This window comes from Schistocerca gregaria, chromosome 3 (assembly GCF_023897955.1).
Source record: "Schistocerca gregaria isolate iqSchGreg1 chromosome 3, iqSchGreg1.2, whole genome shotgun sequence".
Lineage (NCBI taxonomy): Eukaryota > Metazoa > Arthropoda > Insecta > Orthoptera > Acrididae > Schistocerca > Schistocerca gregaria.
This window is the reverse complement of record NC_064922.1, coordinates 600,688,214-600,710,353: the sequence shown is the minus strand read 5'-3', so window position 1 is coordinate 600,710,353 and position 22,140 is coordinate 600,688,214. Positions and strand designations below refer to the sequence as shown.

The window sequence follows — 22,140 nt, the reverse complement described above, 5'->3', positions numbered from 1 at the left end:
AGGAAAATTAATGGGACCTTTGGAGTAAAGAGAACCACTTGTATGAATATCAAGAGTTCAGATGGAAAACCAGTTCCAAGCAAAGAAGGGAAAGCAAAAGGAGGAAGCTATACACAGAGGGTCTATTACAAGGGAGATGTTCTTGTGGGCAATATTATGGAAATGGAGGAGGACGTAGGTGAAGATGAAAGGGGAGATATGATTTTAAGTGAAGAATTTGCCAGAGCGCTGAAAGATCTAAGTCGAAAAAAGGCCCCGAGAGCAGACAGTATTCCAATAGGACTACTAATAGCCTTGGGAGAGGCAGCCCTGACAGAACTCTACCATCTGGTAAGCAAGATGTATGAGATAGGTGAAATACCCTCAGACTTCAAGAAGAATACAATAATTCCAATTCCAAAGAAAGCAGGTATTGACAAGTGTGAAAATTAGTGAACTATCAGTTTCATAAGTCACGGTTGCAAAATACTGACACGAATTCTTTACAGAAGACGGGCAGAAAAACTGGTAGAAGCCGACCTTGGGGATGATCAGTTTGGATTCCGTAGAAATGTTGGAACACGTGAGACATTACTGACAATAAGACTTCCTTTAGATTAAGGACAGGCTAACCTACGTTTATAGCATTTGTAAACTTAGAGAAAGCTTTTGACTCTGTTGACTGGAATAATCTCCTTCAAATTCAGAAGTTGGCAGGGGTCAAATACGCGGAGGGAAGGGCTGTTTACAATTCTTATAGTAACAAGATGGACGTTATAAGCGTCGAGGGGTATGAAAGGGAAGCAGTGGTTGAGAAGGGAGCGAGACAGGATTGTAACCTATCCCCGATGTTATTCAATCTGTACATTGAGCAAGCAGTAAGGGAAACGAAAGAAAAATTTGGAGAATTAAAATCCACGGAGAAGAAATAAAAAAGTCGATGTTTGCAGATGACATTGTAATTCTGTCAGAGACAGAAAAGTACCTGTAAGAGTATTTGAACGGAATGGACAGTATCTTGAAAGGAGGCTACGGGATGAACACCAACAAAACCAAAACGATGATAATGGAATGTAGTCTAACTAAATCAGGTGATGCTGAGGGAATTTTACCAGGAAATGAGACACTTATAGTAGTAGATGGGTTTTGTTATTTGGGGATCAAAACAATTGATGATGGTAGAAGTAGAGAGGATATAAAATGTAGATTGGCAATGACAAGGAATGCGTTTCTGAAGAAGGGAGAATGGATTTAAGTGTCAGGAAGTCTTTTCTCAAAGTATTTGAATAGAGTGTAGCCATGTATGGATGAGAAACGTGGGCGATAAAAATTTTAGCCACTAAGAGAGCAGAAAGTTCGAAATGTGGTGCTACAGAAGAATGTTGAAGATTAGATTGGTAGATCATATAACCATTAAGAAGGTACCGCACAGAATTGGGGAGAAGAGTAATTTGTGGCACCACTTGTCTAGAAGAAGGAATCGGTCAGTAGGACATGTTCTGTGGCATCAAGGGATCACCAGTTTAATACTGGAGGGCAGCGTGAAGGGCAAAAATCGTAGAGGAAGTCCAAGAGATGAACACACTAAGCGGATTCAGAAGTATGTAGGGTGCAGAAGTTACTTGAAAATAAAGAAGCTAGCACAGAATAGAGTAGCATAGAGAGCTGCTTCAAACCAGCCTCTGGACTGAAGACTGCAACAACAACCCTCATAAACATGATGACATTTCGCATTTTCAGCAAGTGAATCTGTACTGGTAACCCACTTATCCTTGCAGAATCATTCACCTACAGATTGATGACTTGATTCATTCAGTATCACAGAGAATCGCAGCTGAAACCAAAGTAAGTGGAAGTGTCATAAGTTACTAGAACAATTTTTTTTTCTTAACTCGCAGTGGACGGTCGATTCTATAACATGATTCCACACTGCGATTAACTCCAAACAACAGTTTACGGTTTCGTGAACTCAGATATGTAGTGGAACAAGAGGATGAAGACTTTGCTAAGTGTTAAATATCAATATTTCTTAATGCTTAAATTAGAGTAATGAATAAATTAATTTGACAAACATTAGATCAGTTCAGAAAATTAGTGCATTAACGTACTGCATAAATGCAGTTCCATTAATTTCTGGTAAAAGTCTCGCCTATCTTACTACTCAATAAAATTAGGGAATTTTGATAACGATACTCACTAGAAGGTAGTGAAACGTGTCAGTTCGCCAATAGTAAACGTAATCGCCAGATGTAACTGAAATCTCTGTTGTGAAGGTACGACGTCGATACTGCCTTCGCCATCACATTTTTATACCGACAACATACTGCCGTCGCTCACTTACGTGTGTTACTGATCGGAATATTACTGGTTGACTGAAAGTCAAATGATACTGAAAATAGGTCGGTGGCACTTATCTTATCTGAAACCGGTTCTGAAAGCTACAGTGAAGGACGACGAGACTTTGTCTTAGTACACTCAGTAACCAACTGGTTCTGCAAGCCGGACTGAACGACTGTACTTTGCCTTAGTTAGTGGCCTCTGAAAGCATATAGGGTAGGTTTTCGTGTTTTTTTTAATAAAGTGGAAATTCTATGGTTTTCTAAGGATTATAGAAGCTTTTAACAACTGGAAAGTAATTATATGTTTTCACATGTTTTTACGATCGTCGTTTATTCCTTCAGCTCGTTATTTCTTGTTTTCTTTTTTTTATTTTGATCAAGAATATAATGACTTGCTTTCTAAGAAAGAAATTTATCCTGATTTAAGACTCAAATTACTGATCTTTTTTTATAGCAGCTGGCAATTACTATTCTCGATGATTCGTACAAACGTACAAAGATCCCAGGTTTCACTAATGTTAAAAGGTCAGTTACTCAGCAACAAATGCCTCCTGAATAAACTAGTTTTAATATTTGAAATATATTGCCATATAGATCAATGGAGGGTATTTTTATTTCTTGAGGTGAAAGCGGAATGAAAAAGGTAACAGTGGAGTGGGGCTGGGGCGGGGGGAGGGGGGGACACGTTGTAATGAAAGAGAACTATGGGGAAAGACGGTCGGTGGGAATTTGTGTTCTGTGTTTGCTTTTAGTTTCTAACAACTCAAATATACTTGAATTTAATTCAGTAAATAATGGTAAAGGAATATATTTCATTCGAGGCCACTATCGTTGATTTAAATGATACTTCACGTACCAGACGGTTATCAGTTATTAAGAACTATTAACGAAGCTATATAATTACAAACATTCTCTTATATACGGTTTTGTAAAATTAATACCTTTATTTAAAGAACAGAATAGTTCTGACTCGGGGCCAGTAGAAAGAGCGCGACGCACCACCTGTATAGCAGGAGTGAACTGTCAGTATTTCGTCAACTGAAGCTTCATGTATTGTGCGATCAGATGTTCCCGTATTTTTTGGAGCACACTAAAAGTATACAGGGTGAGCCAGGAGGAAAAAGTATATGGTTTCAGAGGTGATAGTATTGATGATTTTGAACAAAAACGTCAAGAGGACATACACCCTTTATCCGGCCGTATCCGTCATGCAGCTATTTGAAAACAAAGCTCGTCACTCGCATGTCCTCCTACACCAGCACTCACATGCGAAAACAATCAAAGCGACTTTAGTCCGCGTAGTGTTCTCTTTATTGACCATAGGTCATTTTTCTGCAACCCTACGTCTTTTCCTGTTTTTTGGCTTGGTGGTCTGCACATTCTAGCAGTAGGGTTCCGATTTGTCTTCACGGCAACTGACTAATACACCAGTTGAGCTGATGCTACTCCAATTTCGGACATTTCGACCGAATCAGCAGACAGGACATTCTTTACTATATGGAACTTCTCATTCATATTTTACATACGTGTGTTGAAGTAAAGGATTGCTTTAAGGAGGTCGGATCAGCAACAGAGCATCTGTCGACAACAGCTGCAAAAGGGATTGCAGCGACGTCTTTTGTGAGGATGTGTACACAACTAAACAAAACATTAAATCACAGTGATTCAGTTATATCACTGAATTTTTCCCGTTCCCCATTCTTTTCATTAGTTTCCTCGGAGGCTACTGAGAAAAGGACGTATGCTCATATGTCGTTTTGTGTTCAGAGTCACCATACTATCAAACCTCAAATTATGTTCTATCTTGCTCAAAAGTACGCGAACGGCCTGAAATGCGTTGTGTACAACCGGCATAACGTAACTACCTTGCGTATCCTCTTCTTTTCGGTACAGTCATTTGACAACAAAAAATGGTTGCTACAAGATGTCACAAGAAATAACAGCTCTGTATAGCTGTCAGTCGAGATGCAGATTAGTATTACGATAATTCAAACATCTGAGAACATCGTATTAGAGATGACAAAGCCATTACGCTTGTAAACTCAAATTTATTGCGGAAAATGACGTTTCAAAAAGCAAGTTTCAATAGGAAATTGCATTAAGAACAGTTTTGTATTGGGGTGGTAACTGGGACTCCAGTCCAGCAACTACTGTTCCTGTTAATTAACCACGAAGATCATGGTTTAAGTCACAAAGTGCGCTCTGGTTTAAACTTGGAATGACACGTCATGAAGTTTTGTGTTGGACGCGTATTCGAACTTAGCACTTAATCGGATTGTAAACGAAGCACAGTTGAATGTTAACTATCAGAAATCGTCAACAGAGGACAGATAAACTGAAATGACAATACGAAGAACGTCTGCCTTATCGAGATTTAACATCTAGGCGCGAATAGACGTTACAAATTGGTTAATTTCCCCAGCAACGACATGTGCAAGTGTCTGAAATAAAAATAACATGACGTAATGTTCTGTGCTGACTGGGAGTAGAAACCTGCACGTATCACCGTCATTCATCACAATCGAAGAGGCGCTGACTATGGAATTATTTTTCATCAGTAACTAAATGTGGCTTGTATGAACCTGCAACAATTTGACTAAAAGTTCTAGGTTTGACTGAAACTTGTCACCCGGTGTCGAAAGCGGCGCCAACCTATATTGTTGAAAAGCATGGAGGGACGTAGAAAATTATAATTATCTGACACCTGTAGTTTGGTGCGTGTGTGCTACATCCTAAAATCACACGATGGTAACAGTTTGGTCCGGACCGGGGTTCGAACCAAAACACTTGCTTTTCGTAGAGACTGATGAGTATGTAATCTTGGGGAAACAATAAAACGATGGAACTGCATCGACCCACACCTAGCGAAAAGAGAGACCCGAGTCGAATACCAGCCCTGCACCAATTTTTTCAACATCTGGCGTTCAGATACATTAATGAATAAGTGACAACGAATGACAAATAGCTCATTAATATCAGAAGAAATCTCGTGGAAGAAAGCAAACAGGTGATAAAGTTTCTCCCTGGCGTGACTTACGCCTCTGTCATCGTGCACCCTACACCGACTTTCCTTAAATTAGGAAGCGAAGGAACGTCATGTTTAATGTGGGTTTGGAATCACGGTGCAAGCCTACATTGTTCAAATTGTTTTACTAGAGGTGAAGAGCGTCAATTTGTGATCGTTAAAAATTATTAGCTGATGTGTTGGCCGAATCCAGACCTTACGCAAGCGCACTATAAGCATTCTAACGTACACAAAATGTTGGTTTCTGATTATGTCGTGAACAAGTATGTTTCAGACTGAAAGACAATTCTGATTCGCTGAAGGCTAACTACAACCTCATCGATACATTTATTTACTTGTACGTCCGAATCGATGTTCTCGGCTAACCAATGCGTGAATTTGATTTGATTTTTTAATCACTTAAATAAAGCCAAGTAACAGAAAGCTGCGCGAACTGGTAACACTTCAGGACACGGAAATTTCTGATGGAAGTATTGCTTTCCACTTCTGATTCCATGATTTGTATGTGTTTATGATCTACTCGTAAATAAGGCGCACTGTAAAAGCAAAAGTGAGATATCGTGGACACTCTCATCTTGCAGGTTTTAAACTGCATTTCGTCTCATGTTATTACCTAGGTAAGCGTGTAGTAACGCTTCCTTAGGCAGCATACTATGTGAAGAGTATTCATTCATGTAATCTACCTCAACATAGTTTACCTGAAAAGCCGAAAAAGTGTAAGACTCGCACTCTGGGGGTTCCGTACAAACTGAATTATGTTTTTAGGTAATAACAGTTGTTGCAGACACAACATAGTTGTTACAGCAGTCTACGGAAACTATTTCATAAATGTTATTAAATTATGGTATCGTGTATACAACTGGAGTTCACCACCTCAGAATCATTTACGCCTGAAGGTGGCATATTGAGTCACGGAAATTGGTAGCTATATAATAAAAAACGTAGAAAGGACAGGTGCACATGATCCATTTTATTACGTACCAGGACCTGTAAACAATGTGTGGCTGAATGCCCTGGTGCATGTCTTCCTATTTGGCGGCTCTTCGGCGACTTGAGAGTACCTAACTTACCCAAGATATCAAACCGGATAAAGGGGACTGACAGTTTAACTTGGAACCAGAACCACATGTTGTTCCCGGACATTGCTTCATCTGTAAATAGCACAAAGAACGAAAGTGCAGGATGCATATGAAGCTGTTACATGAATACTGCGAACGCTGTGATCTTGGTGCATAATCATCCAGTTCCAGGTTCTGCACACGCTGTAAGACAAATGGATTAACAGTTGCTCGTGAAGGGGCTGAATGCTGAGAGCAATTAGGCCGTACAAAGGATGAAAAACGCTCACAGGTAATTGTGACATTAGAAAAACAACGTTTGTTGTGATGTCCTGGGCAACCACCCAGAGTATGACAGTTTAAATAACTTTCCTCCTGTACATATTGTGTCCCAGTCACTGTGGAACATGAAGACTGTTGATAAGGGAACGCCCCGAATAGAACATTTACCAGCGATGTGTCTTTTCACATGAAAGCAGTGTTTTTATGATTCCTGATGATCGTCGGAGAAGAATGGGGAAGTGGCTAGGTACTAATGCTTTTCACAGACACGCCAAATATCGTACGACTTGGTACTCATGTGGATCAGTCATGCATTTCTACAGTACCATGTATAGATGCCTGACGGTGCTCTCCGCTATTAATGGTAATTTCGTGGCTCTTCAGTACTGGAACAGGATCGTCTAGATGATTGTCCAGACCGAATGTTGACATCTCCCCGATAATTTCATCATTCAAAATAATAAAGAAGTGCGCACAATGCATTTTATGGGTAGATCTTCCTCCAGGAGGTAAGACTCACTGAATGTCAGTACCACCGTTATCTGAGAAGCCTGGGACCAGTTGGAACCTGGCGTGCCTCGTTATGGCAGACGTCGTCACACATGGTCAACCTCGGGGCCGCCATCATCCCGACCGCGTTGCGAACAACATGCCAAGGCCACTTAGAGCATGTGGCGATGCTCAGGAAGGAAATTCGTGGCGGGCCACATCTCACTCGTCAAAAAGAAAAATAAATTAAAAAGTAAAATAAAAGACCAGAAAAGAAAAAAAACTGCTGTGTGGAGAAACAGGGTATTCAATGTTGACCAGTTTCATTTGTGCTTGGATGAGTCACTGGACTTGCCAGATACAGCAGAGCTAGCTATTCTTATTAGGGCAGGGAGATGTTATACCTCATTCCAAACAAGATAAACACACCAACACTGGGCTTGATAACGGCGTCGGCGAGAAAGAGAATCCAAAGTGTTTTTTCACGTATGACATGTCCAACTGAATCCATTCACTGATGGTATGCTGTTGTAGAGCTACTACACTGTGGAGATATTGACTCCTACGCTACACCTTCTTTTCCAGGTAGTGCCAGACATTTCGCCCTACGTTACGACTGGCAAATGTAGAATGAAAGACGAAACTGGCCAGCAAGAATGTTGAAATAAACAACTAATTCGACGGACACAGTAACCTGTACGGATGAGTCCAAGTGATCACACGAAATGCACCCCAAAAACAGTCCGAAAACATTACAGAACCACCTCCAGCCTGAAGTACATACTCCACACAGTACAAGTTAAACAATTCATGTGACAACCGGCACATTCGATCGTTTGCATCATTTAAACAAACGCAAATCACCTTTCAGCAGATCATATCACATGTCTCCAGTTACTTACCGGCCATTTTTTGTGTTTTTCGGACCATTGAAGACTTGCAGCCTTATGGAGTGCGTGAGCAATGGCTTTTGCGAGATACCTGACTCCATATGTTTATTGCGAGCTGCTCGAAAATGAAGACCTGCATTCACAAAATGGTTCTAATGGTTCTGAGCACTATGGGACTTTACTTCTGAGGTCATCAGTCCCCTAGAACTTAGAACTACTTAAACCTAACTAACCTAAGGACATCACACACGTCCATGCCCGAGGCAGGATTCGAACCTGCGACCGTAGCTGTCGCGCGGTTCCAGACTGTAGCGCCTAGAACCGCTCGGCCACCTCGGCCGGCCTGCATTCACAGACAGCAGCAATTCCTTTCGACCTTGAAACAGATTGCTTTAAGTAGGGATAGCAACCGTCCCCAATCTCTGCTTGTTCAAATGTGTGTGAATTCTTTTGGGACTTAACTGCTAAGGTCATGAGTAGCTAAGCTTACACACTACTTAACTTAAATTATCCTAAGGTCAAACACACACACCCATGCCCGATGGAGGATTCGAACCTCCACCTGGACCAGCCCCACAGTCTATGACTGCAGCGCCAACCTCTGCTGTTCAGGAATATTTTACGCCCATTGTTCTTACACCATATTACAGAAAAAGGGCGGCTGCGAGTGGAACACAATTACTTGTATACACATTGAACATAATTGATAATACAGCAACAAATTGGGAATCTTCATTCATGCGTTCAAACACAACATTATCTCTCCCCCATTTTGCCATCTTTCTGTGCTGCTTCCATACAACTGACTGCGGACTGTTACACACACACACACACACACACACACACACACACACACATACACACACACACAATTTTATTGCCATGACCTATATATGCGATGGAGGTCGCATGGTCGCCTGGTACTAGTTTTCGCCATCTATAGCACTTTAAGACGACCAATAACTTGTTTGCTGATGGAGACCAATATTTTGTATAGTTGAATTAACTGTGACGTTACTGACGCAGTTACAGAGAAGATTGGTCTTCCTTGGGACTATCATCTTTCGAGGTGACAGACGGCTATCTAGCTATGAGTGGAGCAATCAGTGGCTTAGTAGGGCGTGTTATAAACAAAATACAGGCTATTTACGTGTTTGTAACTCCCATATTTGCAACTATTCCAATTAGCGGTATAACAGAACGTGTGAGTTCAATATGAAGATGACCAAAATAAAGTGTCTAGAGAATATTGGTGTTTGGACCTCAAACTTACACCATAAGAACAACATAAGTCTGCAGCAGACATTAGCTGAAAGCAGAATTTGTTGTCATTCTGAGACTCCGAGATTCGTTTAATTTAATAACAGAGCGATCAGTGTAGCTAAGGAATTGTATGGTACAGTAAAGGGTAGACTCTAAAAAACAGGTTATTACTGATGTTGGTTCTGTGAAGTATACACAGCAAATATACTAGCACATAAGAGCATAGGAACAAGTGGAGACTGCAATAAAAAACTGTAAATGCGAGTAATGAAACCGAAGTCAGACAAAAAATTGAGGGTTTCAAACGAATGCATATAATAGCCTGGACATTTGCAACTGAATTGGTTTTCTTTGACATAAACACGTGATCTTCGAACAACATATGATCAATCGTCACAGGGATGCGGCAACCACAAAACGAAAGCTTCGCATCGTATGATCATGAGGAATTTATTTATACATAGAGACATGAAGGAAAATCTCAGTATTCGTTACTAGATTGGCTTCGATGCGGTATATTGTACGACTAGTAAGACTGTTGCTGTTTTGTATTTCTTACAATTATGGTTTTCGTTTACATCCTGTCGAGGCATGATGTCTGAAGACCGATACTGAATTGTGTGGTTCGAATTCATAATATAGGAACCTCTTTATGCTGACCTACGCGTTGTAGTAATTATTACAATTTGTGATAATTCACTATATTTGCCATAGTCACTAAACGTTCATAAGAGTAGGTCATTTTCATATATAGACATGTAGCCAAACCACAGCTTCACATGAGCTACTATATACGACATTACGTGATGTTCTAAGCAGTACACTGTGTGGAATTTTAGAAAGAAACAGAAAAAAATTACTTCAAGGTATAATTTTTTTAATTCATACAATTCTGTGCTTCTTAGAAGTTAGATTCATCGAGACATCATGACTAACTGACCAGCGAACTGAACAGTATGGTGTGAAAATCTAACATACTACCTTTTTATGCTAATTACATTATGTAGCAATTAACGTCGGAATAGTCTATGGTATTCGATAAGAACGAAGGAAAACGGTTGGTCAGCAACCACATTCATCCACTCGTAGAGTATGTCTGCATACTGGAGACATACTGCATACGTTCTTTGTCCTGAACGGTAAAATGGAAATTGTCTGGACGGTGCGGCTTGCTGGTGTTGCAGCAGTAGATAGCCAGCTCGTCTTGGATGGGGAAGAACACCAACTCGCCTTTGGGATCCACCACCAGAGGGCCGCTCGTTCCCGACAGCTCTCCGGGCAGAGCCACCTGAAGCAGTCCAGTCGGTTTAATTTGTACTTCATGGCGGCGCAAAATGACCATAGAGTGAGCAATACGATATGGAACTTACAGAACAAAATCTCTCAGAGTTGGCATAGTGTCAGTATTACCTTGCTGCTCCCCGACCCAGATGAAAGGAATAAAGAAAGGAAAACGTAACGTGTACAACATTACAAATTTGTGTTTACAAAACAACAAAGACTATTACTAACAACAGAATTAAAACTGAGCTTAAGCACAGGAGTAACAGTGAAAACTGATAACATTTTTAAAGCAAAACATTTTTACATGTCTAATAAAAAGAGTCACTCAAATGTGAGCTTTCGTGTAACGAAAGATCTTTCGATCGATACGGAATGACATCATCAAACCAAATGAACGCAGGAGGACAGAAACTTGGTCTAGTTACAATAATGAATCCAAAACTATAGATTCATCAACATAAAACGAAGGCAAGAAACCTGGACAAAAAATAATGCTAGAAGTCTTTAGGTAACAGAACAAAAGTAGGAGTTCTGAACTGTACAAAGATGTAGAAAAATATTGCGTGGATTTAGTAGCTAGATTAACAGTTGCCCGGATCATTTCAAGAACGTATCCTGTCAGTCTAACAAAATCAGGCACATCATTTTGAAAACTTAAAGCAAAATATAAACAATTTATTACATCATTATCTGGAGGCAACTGGTATAGTTAAGATTGAAACTGGGCTTAATAACAACATCGAAACAGCACATTGTTCCCAAATGCAAACTGGAACTAGAGACTCAAAAGAACCGTCCTACTGGATAAAAGAAATAAGAATCCATATAATGGAAGTGTACTGCAGAAAACAGTTTGGATATGGAATATATTTTTATAATTGATTACTGTTTTAGAAGACTAACGGTAAAAGTTTAGTTTTTATTTGATTCAGCTTCATCTAAACCGTTACTTGCATGTAAACGATGTACCCTAATAACGTCTAACGACGTAGCCTATTCCCTATTAAATAAATTTCATTTAGTAAGGGACGTACCTGTAAATATTATTACGAACAAAGAATATTGTAGTGGAGATAACTTAACAACAGTACAAGTATATATTCCTTTTTTTCAGACACAAAATTTTAAAATAAAATTCATCTATGTAACCATAGATAGCAATGAGAACTATTTTCACTTCATTTTTAAAGTTGACTTTGCCGTGTCTTAGGCGTCTGAAATGAATGCGTAAACACTGAAAATATTTTCTATAGAATAATTCATAGCTTTATCGAATTTTGTTAATATCTTTTATGTTACTTAATCGCAACAGATATTATTTTTAATAGTTTGAACAACTTTTAGTTAAATTAAAATTATTTATACTACAGGGCTATTAAATGAAGCATTAGAAAATGTAAATATCTAAAGAACGCGCATTAAGTCTGAATTGTCTTTTGTATCGATACAATTTTCTTGAACGACCTGAAATTCTTACTAAATTATGTTCATTACTACATTAATTAGTGTTGTTGTTAAACACATATGAATGTCCGATGTCTTTTAGAGATTCAGGCAGAGAAGATTTGCTTCTTTCAGAGAGATACTTTAAAATAGCTGTGTTATTTCATATGTACTATGGCAAATTTGTATACTTGAGTCTCTCTCAAAACTGTCCAAAAGCTATGTACAAAATAAAAGTCTGATGTACATTAGGAACTTCATTGAAATTTTGGAGAGACCCATTAAGAATTTTTTCTGTTGCTGTCCGCAGCGAACGTCTTAGTCATTAATAATTATCAATTCCATTTATCGAGCAGCACTTAATTGCATCATTACATTATCTGTCACTGAAAATAATCCAGTTAATCGGTAAGTATCGTTCAGACTAATACTGAACTGGTGTGGTGCACACACAAAAAACTATCGTGAACAAACTGACACTACGGTCACCTTTTCTAATTTTCGTCAGACACTCTGGGCTTGCACAATAATATCATACAAACGGTAACTGACTGGCTCAGTGTATTCTACAACTGTCTGGATATTAATAACGGATCTTTGTAGAGGGATTTACATAGTTCTTAAATCGACGTACACATAAACAGGAGCATATAATACGTCAAACGCAAAAGCCAATCGCCCTGAAAACGATCTTAACAGTTCATTACTTCAAAATGGCCCACAAAATTTGAAATACAAATCTTTCTAATGCTTAACCTAGGACTACACCAGCAGTTTTATCCAGCAGCTGTTGTGTGGGCAATGAATAACTTGTTGTCCCAGACTATTAGCTTGACCGTCTTCTATGTCAAGGGGGTCGGTTGTACACATGTGAACTAAAGACCACGCGTTTCTTAAAGAACTGTCCCTCAGATCACTATAGTGTAGTAGGCATGCTAGTGACGTAATTTATAAATTGATAAAATACATGAATAAAACATTTCGGAATAACAAAGTTTTTGAAACAGAATAACATCCATCAATTTGGTATTGCAAATAATTCACACAATTCCGAATTATGTCCTTACACAACTGCGGATTAAAATGAAAATATATCAACAATCATAATTAATATAGTGTATGAGATTAATGCAAGTGGAACACATCTGTACAAAAGAAGGCATGTTTTCGCTGCGATATCCGGTAATAAAACATTCTCAGGTTTCAAGCAGCGTCAAGTGGTTTACTGCCCATGAGCTTTCGGCAGAGATATCCTCTGCCATTGTCAAGTGGATGACTGTTGTGTGGTTGTCACTGGCGGGCTTATATAGCCACGCCGTCCTCGTGACGTCACTGTTGCTCAGTCCCGCACCATATATGGTAATGTTTAGGCCGCGCGACCGCCGGGCCCGCTTCAACTCCCTCAGCACCCGATCCCACGCTGTACTCAGCTGCAATCCAACGACTCTATTGAAGGTGTTGTCAGAAATTCTAATCTCTATGGCCTCATTTATCACGCTATCTCAGACGTCTCACCGAATGCAATTCGGTGTCCGTTTTCCAGAGCATGTTCTGCTACAGCTGACTTTTAGGGACAGCGCGGACGGTAACACCTTTCATGTTCTATGCGGCGCTATTCGATAGTGCGAACAGTCTGGCCGACATAGAAATGCCCAAATCCACACGGTATCTTGTAAATTCCTGGCGTTCTGAGGCCTTCATCGTCTTTCACGGATTTAATTAGTGTCGGGATCTTTCCCAGAGGCTTGAGGATTGTGTCTATTTTACGTCGATTCAGGAGCCGACTAACCTTCCCTGTTGTCAAACCACAAAACGGTAAGAAAGCAACCTGCTTGTTGTTTTCTTCAGAGGTCTTCTTCCGTTGAGGCTTGGATGACACTGCTTGTGAGATCTGATTGTTGTTGTAACCGTTTTCCTTAAGAACTATGCGTAAGTGGCTCAATTCTCTCGGCAAGTTTTCAGCGTCTGAGACGGTTTCAGCTCGATGTACTAAGGTCCTCAGAACTGTCTGTTTCTGTCCTGGGTGAGGGAAGCTGGTGGCGTTCAGATACCGATCCGTGTGGGTGGGCTTGCGGTCAACGGGTTTACGGCGAGCAAGCACGTCCAAGAACGGGACGGAACCCTTCTTCTCTTCTTCCACTGTGAAGTTGATGTGGTCGTGGATGCTGTTGAGTGGCTCCAGGAACTGTTCTAACTTGTCTTATCCATGTGGCCAAAAGACGAAGGCATAATCGACGTAGCGATGAAAACAGCTCGGCTTTGCAGGAGCCGTGTCCAAGGCGATGTCTTCAAAATGCTCCATAAAGAGGTTGACTATTACTGAAGCTAATGGACTTCCTATTGCTACGCCGTCAGTTTGATTAAAATATTCTCCACCATGTAAGAAATATGATGGCGTCAGAATGTGCTTAAATAAATCCAGGATGGTGTAGTCAAAGAGCTGGGACAGGAAGTGAATAGAGTCAGTGATGTGGACACACGTGAATAAAGAAACCACATCGCGGCCTGCCATTATATCGCCTTCAGCAAGTCTCAGACCTTTAATCCGATCGATGAAGTCCGCTGTATTCTTTATATGGTGTCCACAGTGTCCAAAGTGCGTAGAGAGGAGGCTGACCAGATGTTTAGCAGGTTTATAGTTCGACGATCCGATGGTACTCACTATCGGTCTCAACGGTGTATCCTTCTTATGCACCTTCGGCAGATCATAGAACGTGGGCGGTCTTGATGTCTTGGGGAGGAAGTTCTTAATAGTATTGTCTTCCACCGATGACCGTTTGAGTAGCTCCGAAGTCTTCCTCACTATTCTGGATGTTGGGTCCCGAGGCAATTTTTGGTATGTTTCTTCCACCAACATCTGTCTGATTGTTGCGTAATAGTCGGCTCGTTCCATTTAGACGGCAGCATTGCCTTTGTCAGCTGCTTGGACGACGGTGAGAGGATCACTCCGGAGAGCACGGAGGCCACTGCATTCAGCTCTAGTCATGTTTGAAGCTGGTAGTTTGGATTTAAGAGAATACGGTTCGTTTCTCTAAGAATTTTCTGAACCACATCTCTTGGAAACTTACGAATCGCTTGCTCAACACAAATCAATATGACAGCGAAGGGGATGCTTCGTGGCGGAAGAGAAAAGTTAAGTCCCTTCTTAAGTGCTGAGATGGCACCTGCGTCGAAGTTTCTTGCTGCCATGTTGATCACAGCACGCTCCGTAACTTTATGTTCTGCTCCATGTCGTTGCAGCGAAAGCCTACTGAATTTCCCTTTCTGCTTCTCCGTTGCTCTCTGTCTCGATGATGTTTGCTGTGCAACTGTTAATGCATCAATCCAGTCCCAATCCAAAGCCGAAAGTGACCTTGTCTGTTGCAGGTGAACGGTCAAAAGCACATGACCGTTTGTATCCAGATGTTTTCTTGGTGAAATGTATCTTCTCCCGCAGCAGGGCGAAGCTAACACGGCGAAAACTTCTTCTGGCTGCCGTGGTGTCCATGTAATGGTTAACGATGGCAAAACGTGGAACCGTCTTCTCATCACGGTAGCGTAGCAGGAAGGCGAGTGAGCTTAGTAAATCAACTTTCTTCAGGCCCACCTTTCCCAGGCGTTTGATTCTGCGCCACGTCTCCTCTCTGTAGAGGTACGTTACGTACGATTGCATATTTTCGCGGCGATATCCGTTAGTAAAACATTCTCGGGTTTCAAGCAGCATCAAGTGGTTTACTGCCCCCGAGCTTTCGGCAGAAATCTCCTCTGCCGTTGTCAAGTGAATGACTGTCGTGTGGTTGTCATTGCCGTGCTTATATAGCCGGACCGTCGCTCGTGACGTACCTTGTGACGTCACTGGTGCTCGGGCCCGCACCATGTATGGTAATGTTTTGGCCGCGCGACCGCCCGGCCCGCTTCAGCTCCCTCAACACTGGATCCAACGCTGTACTCAGCTGTCGATATTAGTTATTTACGAATTGTTATAATCGTATTTGTCAAGTTTGTTTGAAAATATGCTACGCTCGCTCAGTTGTACATTGACAGCAGTTTTAGTATCCGGAAATAGCTTAAGAGAGTGCGATACCCCTGTCGTATTTTCCTGCGACTAATGAGGTGAGATCTAAGGTAATTAACCCTATATTTCCATGCTGACTGGGAGGTTGGATATGAACCAGGCACATCCCAGTCTTTTTACAGCTGTAAGAGATAATTTACAGTTTGGTATAGGAATAAATGCCACACTTCTTGGGTAAATTACAAGTCCTTCTCCGTTACCCTAAATGCAATAAACTATCTTTGTCCCTTGTCTGTTTCCTGAGGTGTGGAATATTCATGGAAGTTTCCCAGCTTTTAAATTCTCTCACTCCACATAGCACCTACAATAATTTTCCTAGTTCCATTTGTATAGCTTTTCTTCTAACTCCACCGTTTTCTAGAACCTTTCCTTTCTTCGTATCTGGAATGGCGTTTTAAAATCACCTGGAATTACTTTTGGAATGTCATTGGTTTCAGTATTAATGGTTTGTGTATAGGATTAATTTCTTGAACTATGCAGTGATTTAAAGACATCTGGGAATGATTTAACAAATTTGTTAGTTACTGTAACATGTTATATTATAACTGGTGAAATGTGACTGTTCCGAACATAACATTAAGTTTTTTTTTCATTTTATTGTTTTCCATTGTTTTAATAGCTGCCTTGTTCCTCTTAAGATTTTCCTTTTTTATGAATTCTTTCTCCTTAAGTATCGTATCTGTATTAATTACACGTCCCATGCATCTATAGCCGAGCGGTTCCAGGCGCTACAGTCAGGAACCGCGCGACCGCTACTGTCGCAGGTTCGAATCCTGCCTTGGGCATGGATGTATGTGATGTCCTTAGGTTGGTTAGGATTAAGTAGTTCTAAGTTCTAGGGGACTGATGACCTCAGAAGTTAAGTCCCGTAGTGCTCATAGTCATTTGAACCATTTTTTCATCTATATTTCTGAAATCTTCACTTCTTAGAATGCTGAATAGATGCTTATACCTCTCTATTTTTAAAACAAATTTTCATTAACTATGTTTCTATCTTTCTACCTCGTCATTCTGTATCTATTATGCTATCTGTCCATGATGACTTTGCGTATTATAAGCCTATGATCACTACGAATTGGTTTACCCCCGTCAAGTCCTTAATTGATACATTATTGAACAATTTATTAATAAAATCCTCTTATAGTCTCTTCAACGGGGCTATTTTTTACATTGCGCATGAATATGGGGTAAGAGAGATATCACTGTCAAATGCTAATCCGCGACAAAAACCAAGCCCTGTGGAACCAATATCCGAACTCAGATGTTTGAAACAAATAGAAAAAATTCTTTTGCGTTGTATCATTGGTTGTCTAGTAGAATTTTGACTGAATTAAGATGTTCTAGGAAATTCATGTGAAGGTGCATTTCGGAAACGATGCACTGCCTAGGACACGATACAAAACAACGGTTTGTTTCCTTTCAGCCAAAAATGGGTAGATATTTTCGTAAAATATATTAGTTTCATTTCCACTCTATTAACTATTATCAAAAGATGATTTCATATTTTGGAACGTCCTACCAGTTTAAAACCTAAGATGTTGCCTTTAAGGGGAAATGATCTGCCGAATGAACTACCCAAGCGTGACTTTGGTTTTGAAGGTAGGGGAGGCGTACAGGAAGAAGTGAAGGTGTGGGGCTGGGTCGCGAGAAGTGCTTGGATTGTCCAGTCGGTAGAGCGCTTGCCACAGAAGGCAAAGTTCCCAGTTCGAGCCTTGGACCGGTATACAGTTGCAATATGTTAGAAAGTTACAAATAAGTGTAACACTAAATAATGCGTTACCTGTTTGATGACATCCATAACTTGTCTGCCTTTGGCATCTCTTATGGCCTTCTTGTCGAGTACATCTTGAATGTTGCTGGCGAATGCCAGCATGTACACGTTCCCATCGCAGCTCCTGTCGGCCGTTATACCGGCCAGACCAAACGGCAAGTAGGTGGAGGGTGAAGAAGATGCCCGGCTTGGGGTGGAAGTACTGACTCTGCAGGTGTTTGGAGGCCCCACTAGCGAGGTCGGTCACTGTCACCCGGAAGCCAAATGAGACCGCGCTGTAGGCTGCCACGCCTCTACTAGGGCAAGTGTCGACCTGTGTAAAAAGCCACCAGTCTGTCCACCAGGTAAAAATATCGTCGCCATCATTTTATGTTCACTGCACATCCTGCTTTAGCGAGAGCTCTAACAAGTGATTCGTTATGTGGACTATGGGATGAACAAAACAGGTAGTGCATAACTATAATGCGTTTTTGCTTTTCTTGTTGATATTCCGACTTCTGTGGATTTATTTATAGATTTTCACTTTTCTTATTTGTAGTTTACTGTTGCTTTCTGAGTTTAAGCATCATAATTTCGTTATTTGGAGGTAGCAAGCGGCAGTGAGGACGCTAGAAAATGGAGTGACAAGTAGAGAATTTGGAACTTTTCCGACATATTCCCATGTTTGAATTCAGTAGAGGGATGACATCAGCAGAGGCAGCGAGAAACATTTGCCCCGAACATGTGGATAATGTTATTGGGCTGAACACGGCAAGATAATGGTTACCTCGTTTTACGTAAGATCGTTTTACATTAGTGAGTCTCCATGTTCAGAAGACCTTCGGGGTTTGATGAAGTTCGTTTAAACGCATTAATCCACAATGATTCATGTCAGTTTACTGGAGAAGTGGCAAACGTGATGAACTGTGATCGTTCCACCATCGTTCGATATTGGCATGCAATGGGGAAATTTCAAAACTTGAGTGTAAGGGTACTGCATGCTCTAAGCCAAAATCACTAAAATCTGTGGGTAGCCGTATGTGCATTTCTGTGTGCCCGTCATCAGTTGGATCGTGATCGACACCGAACATTCCCGCCCTGTATCGTTACAAGTGACGCGAAATTGTGTCTTTATACTACCGTATTGGTAAGAAATGATTATTTGAGACCAAACAAAGCAGTATCTCTCAGTGCAAGACAATGGTATGCCTCTGGTGGAACAGCGAAACTGTGGCGTACTACGAATTGCTTCCCAAACGTGTAATCATCACTGCTGACATTTATTGTCGACACCTGACACGTCTTGTAGTCCCAATCGAAGAACAATGACAAGGAAGACTTTGTGAAGTGATGCTGCATCATGATAAGGTCCGCCTGGATTCTGTTAGACTGACAGAAAACGCAGTAAAGGAATTGGTTTGGAAGTCATCGTGCATCCACTTTATTCACGTGTCTAAAGTCTCTGTTATGTACGTTGTGTATGTCTTGTGTTTATTAAACTTATGGAAAAACGCTAGGACCTTATGCACCAACCGAATACGTATGTTCATTTGTAGATGCTATGACAATGTAACTGGTTGCTTATCTGGCAAATAAAGTTTATATTTCGACTCACACAAGTCTAGACCTACAGACTGAAGTTCTCTCCGTTTAACGGTAATTGTGACAGCATTTTTTTACACATGATCTAATAATCTAAAGAGGGAGAAACCGCGTATACTGCTGAAGAAAATAATGTCAGTGTATCTGCAGCATCTCATAGCTGTTTCGAAGCTATTTTACTGCACACAGATACTTGAATACTTGCAGTTTTACTAAAACAATCAGCAAAATATTTGCTTTTCCTCGTTATTTCTGAGTCCCTTTAGTGAATAACAAACCTGTCGACACAGAAAACCGAGCACAACTGAATCGGTTTTAAAGAACACTGTTTAGAAAGTGATTCACTGTGAATCGCGTATCATCAGCCCTTGGTTATGTGCTAGAGGAACTGCAATATAAAAAAAAAATTATTTTCAAGGAGACCACAGTCGGATTTCTGTTTTTTTATGCATGCGCGTGAAATCCAGAACTCATATACAAATAAGTCGAGGCAGTTCGATGTAACTCTCAAAAATTCTCGAATAAATCGACTTTGAAGTTTTCCTACAATTTTTAATAAGTTAAATAGAAGTAGATTTTTTGATAATCTGACTCTGTGCTAGAGTGCTCGTTTGTATTCAAGAAAGGGAGGTGTCAGTTTGATACTTGTCGGAATCAACTTTTTAGACAAAGTTGCATGTTGTACTAGCTTCACCACAAACCGCTGAAGACAAATAAAAAATATCGAAGTGCTCGAGACTGGTAATAGTTGGATAGATTCTCGTTTTCGTCATAACCTTTTAGTTCTATTTTCGTTCTCTTAGAACACCTACGTCATTTAAATATATGTTGATTAAGTCATTTAACTATTATTTTTATGAAAACAGCACATCTTCTTGTTCCTATAAAGGGCAGTCAAATTAAACTGAGACAAATGGAAGGAAGTTGGTAAACTGTTTATCATTTAAAAAGTAATCACCTTAGCTGTGAATACGTTTATCCCACTTTGAGACGAGCTGGCCAGTGGCTTCATAGAAAAGTGTTCGCTGCTGCCTAGAGAAGCATAATTATACCCAGTCGTGCACCTCTACGTCCAAAGCAAATCTCCGGCCTCGAATCCTTGTTCAGGACTATACAAATTTGAAAGTAACTTGGAGAGAGTTCAGAACCGTACGGAGTATCTGAAAGGGCTTCTCAGAGTAGGCGAAAAATGTGTTGCCACTGCTGTTTGGAGTACGCTGCTAAAATTTCCTTCTGTTCCCCATACAATCGCGATCCATGCTTTTGGAGCCCTAGAGGAAGACATATGTGGTCGTCGAGTTGCTTCAGATCAAGAGGTGCACGCCTGAGTTCAATCATTGTTCCATAGTCCGCCGCAAACATTTTTCCATGAAGGCAATGAGTAGCTTTTCTGACAGTAAGATAAATGTATTCACAGTTACGACGATTGCATTTGAAGTAATAAACAGTTTACTTAATTTTCCCATCAACCTCTTCCAACCTGAGAGTTTTTAAGCTGCATCTAACTGATTTGATTGGGTGGTGTTATAGTCTGCCCACCAGCGATGGGACAGAGCATGTCCGAGGTAGCTAAGAAGAGATTTTCCCGTACGACCATTTCACACGTGTATCGTGAATATCAGGAATCTGGTAATACATCAAATCTCCAGCATCGCTGAAGCTAGAAAAAGCTGTTCCAAGAACTGGATCTACGACGACTGAAGAGAATGTTTCAGCGTGACGAAACTGCAGCCATTCCATAAATTATATACTAAGATGGTACCTGTTCTTTCGGAGATGTCCGAAAGACCAGATACCGTCTTAGTATATATATAGTTACGGCTTACCGGCCACTTGACCATCTTCTTCTTCTGTGCGAATGCACGAACAGTGCCCGAACTCTTACGGGAATCGGCAACGTGCCGCGAGTAATGAGTATAATGGGCGGGGGGCACTACGAATGTAGTGCGCGACAATACGTTGAGAATGTGGATTTCGCGGGAGGCGTGCCAGAGATAATTCCCTGCTGTCGCACTATCCTCTGGGTCCTCGGTGGCTCAGAGCGTCTGCCATGTAAGCAGGAGATCCAGGGCTCGAGTCCCGGTCAGGGCACACATTTTCATGCGTCCACGTTGACGTATGTCAATGCCTGTAAGCAGCTAAAGGTTGTCATTTCATGGTAATTCCACAAATAGCTGCAGATTTCAGTGCTGGGACCTCAACAAGTGTCAGCGTGCTAACCATTCAAAGAAAAGTAATCAATATGGGTATCGGAGCTGAAGGCCCACTCTTGTACCCTTTATGAGTGCACGACACAAAGCTTTACGCTTCGCCTGGGCACGTCAACACCGACATTGGACTGTTGATGACTGGAAGATGTTGCTTGGTCGGACGAGTCTTATTTCAAATTGTATCGAGCGGATGGACGTGTAAGTGTATGGAGACAACCTCATGAATCCATGGACCCTGCATTTCAGCAGCAGACTTTTCACGCTGGTGGAGACTCTGTAATGGTGGGGGAAGTGTATAGTTGGAGTGATATGGCACCCCTGATACTACTAGATACGACTTTGACAGGAGATACGTAGGTAAGCATGCTGTCTGATCATCTGCAACCATTCATGTCCATTGTGCATTCCGACGGACTTGGGCAATTCCAGCAGGACAATGCGAGACCACAGACCTCCAGAATTGCTGCGGAGT

General features: G+C 41.0%; 3 protein-coding genes across 5 annotated transcripts in view; 1 reads left to right on the top strand and 2 right to left on the bottom strand.

Moving 5' to 3' along the window:
* Positions 1-22,140, top strand: part of LOC126355491 (octopamine receptor Oamb-like) — an 879,391-nt gene that overhangs the window by 412,465 nt on the left and 444,786 nt on the right. The window lies entirely within an intron of this gene.
* The window catches only part of LOC126353965 (protein yellow-like), a 158,889-nt gene that overhangs the window by 47,254 nt on the left and 89,495 nt on the right, over positions 1-22,140 (bottom strand). Inside the window, exon 1 of one of the 3 annotated variants that reach the window (XM_050003270.1) lies at positions 2,177-2,353. The exons of the other annotated variants lie outside the window; for them this stretch is intronic. The gene's annotated coding sequence lies outside the window, so the exon portion shown is untranslated. Of the gene's footprint in view, positions 1-2,176; positions 2,354-22,140 lie in introns of those variants that run through there. 3 annotated transcript variants of the gene reach the window in all.
* Positions 10,247-18,002, bottom strand: LOC126353966 (uncharacterized). Its single transcript, XM_050003274.1, has 2 exons — positions 17,887-18,002; positions 10,247-10,613 (listed from the first exon to the last, which is right to left on the bottom strand). The coding sequence occupies exons 1-2, from the start codon at positions 17,977-17,979 to the stop codon at positions 10,401-10,403; spliced, it is 306 nt and encodes a 101-aa protein (XP_049859231.1). The 5' UTR covers positions 17,980-18,002; the 3' UTR covers positions 10,247-10,400.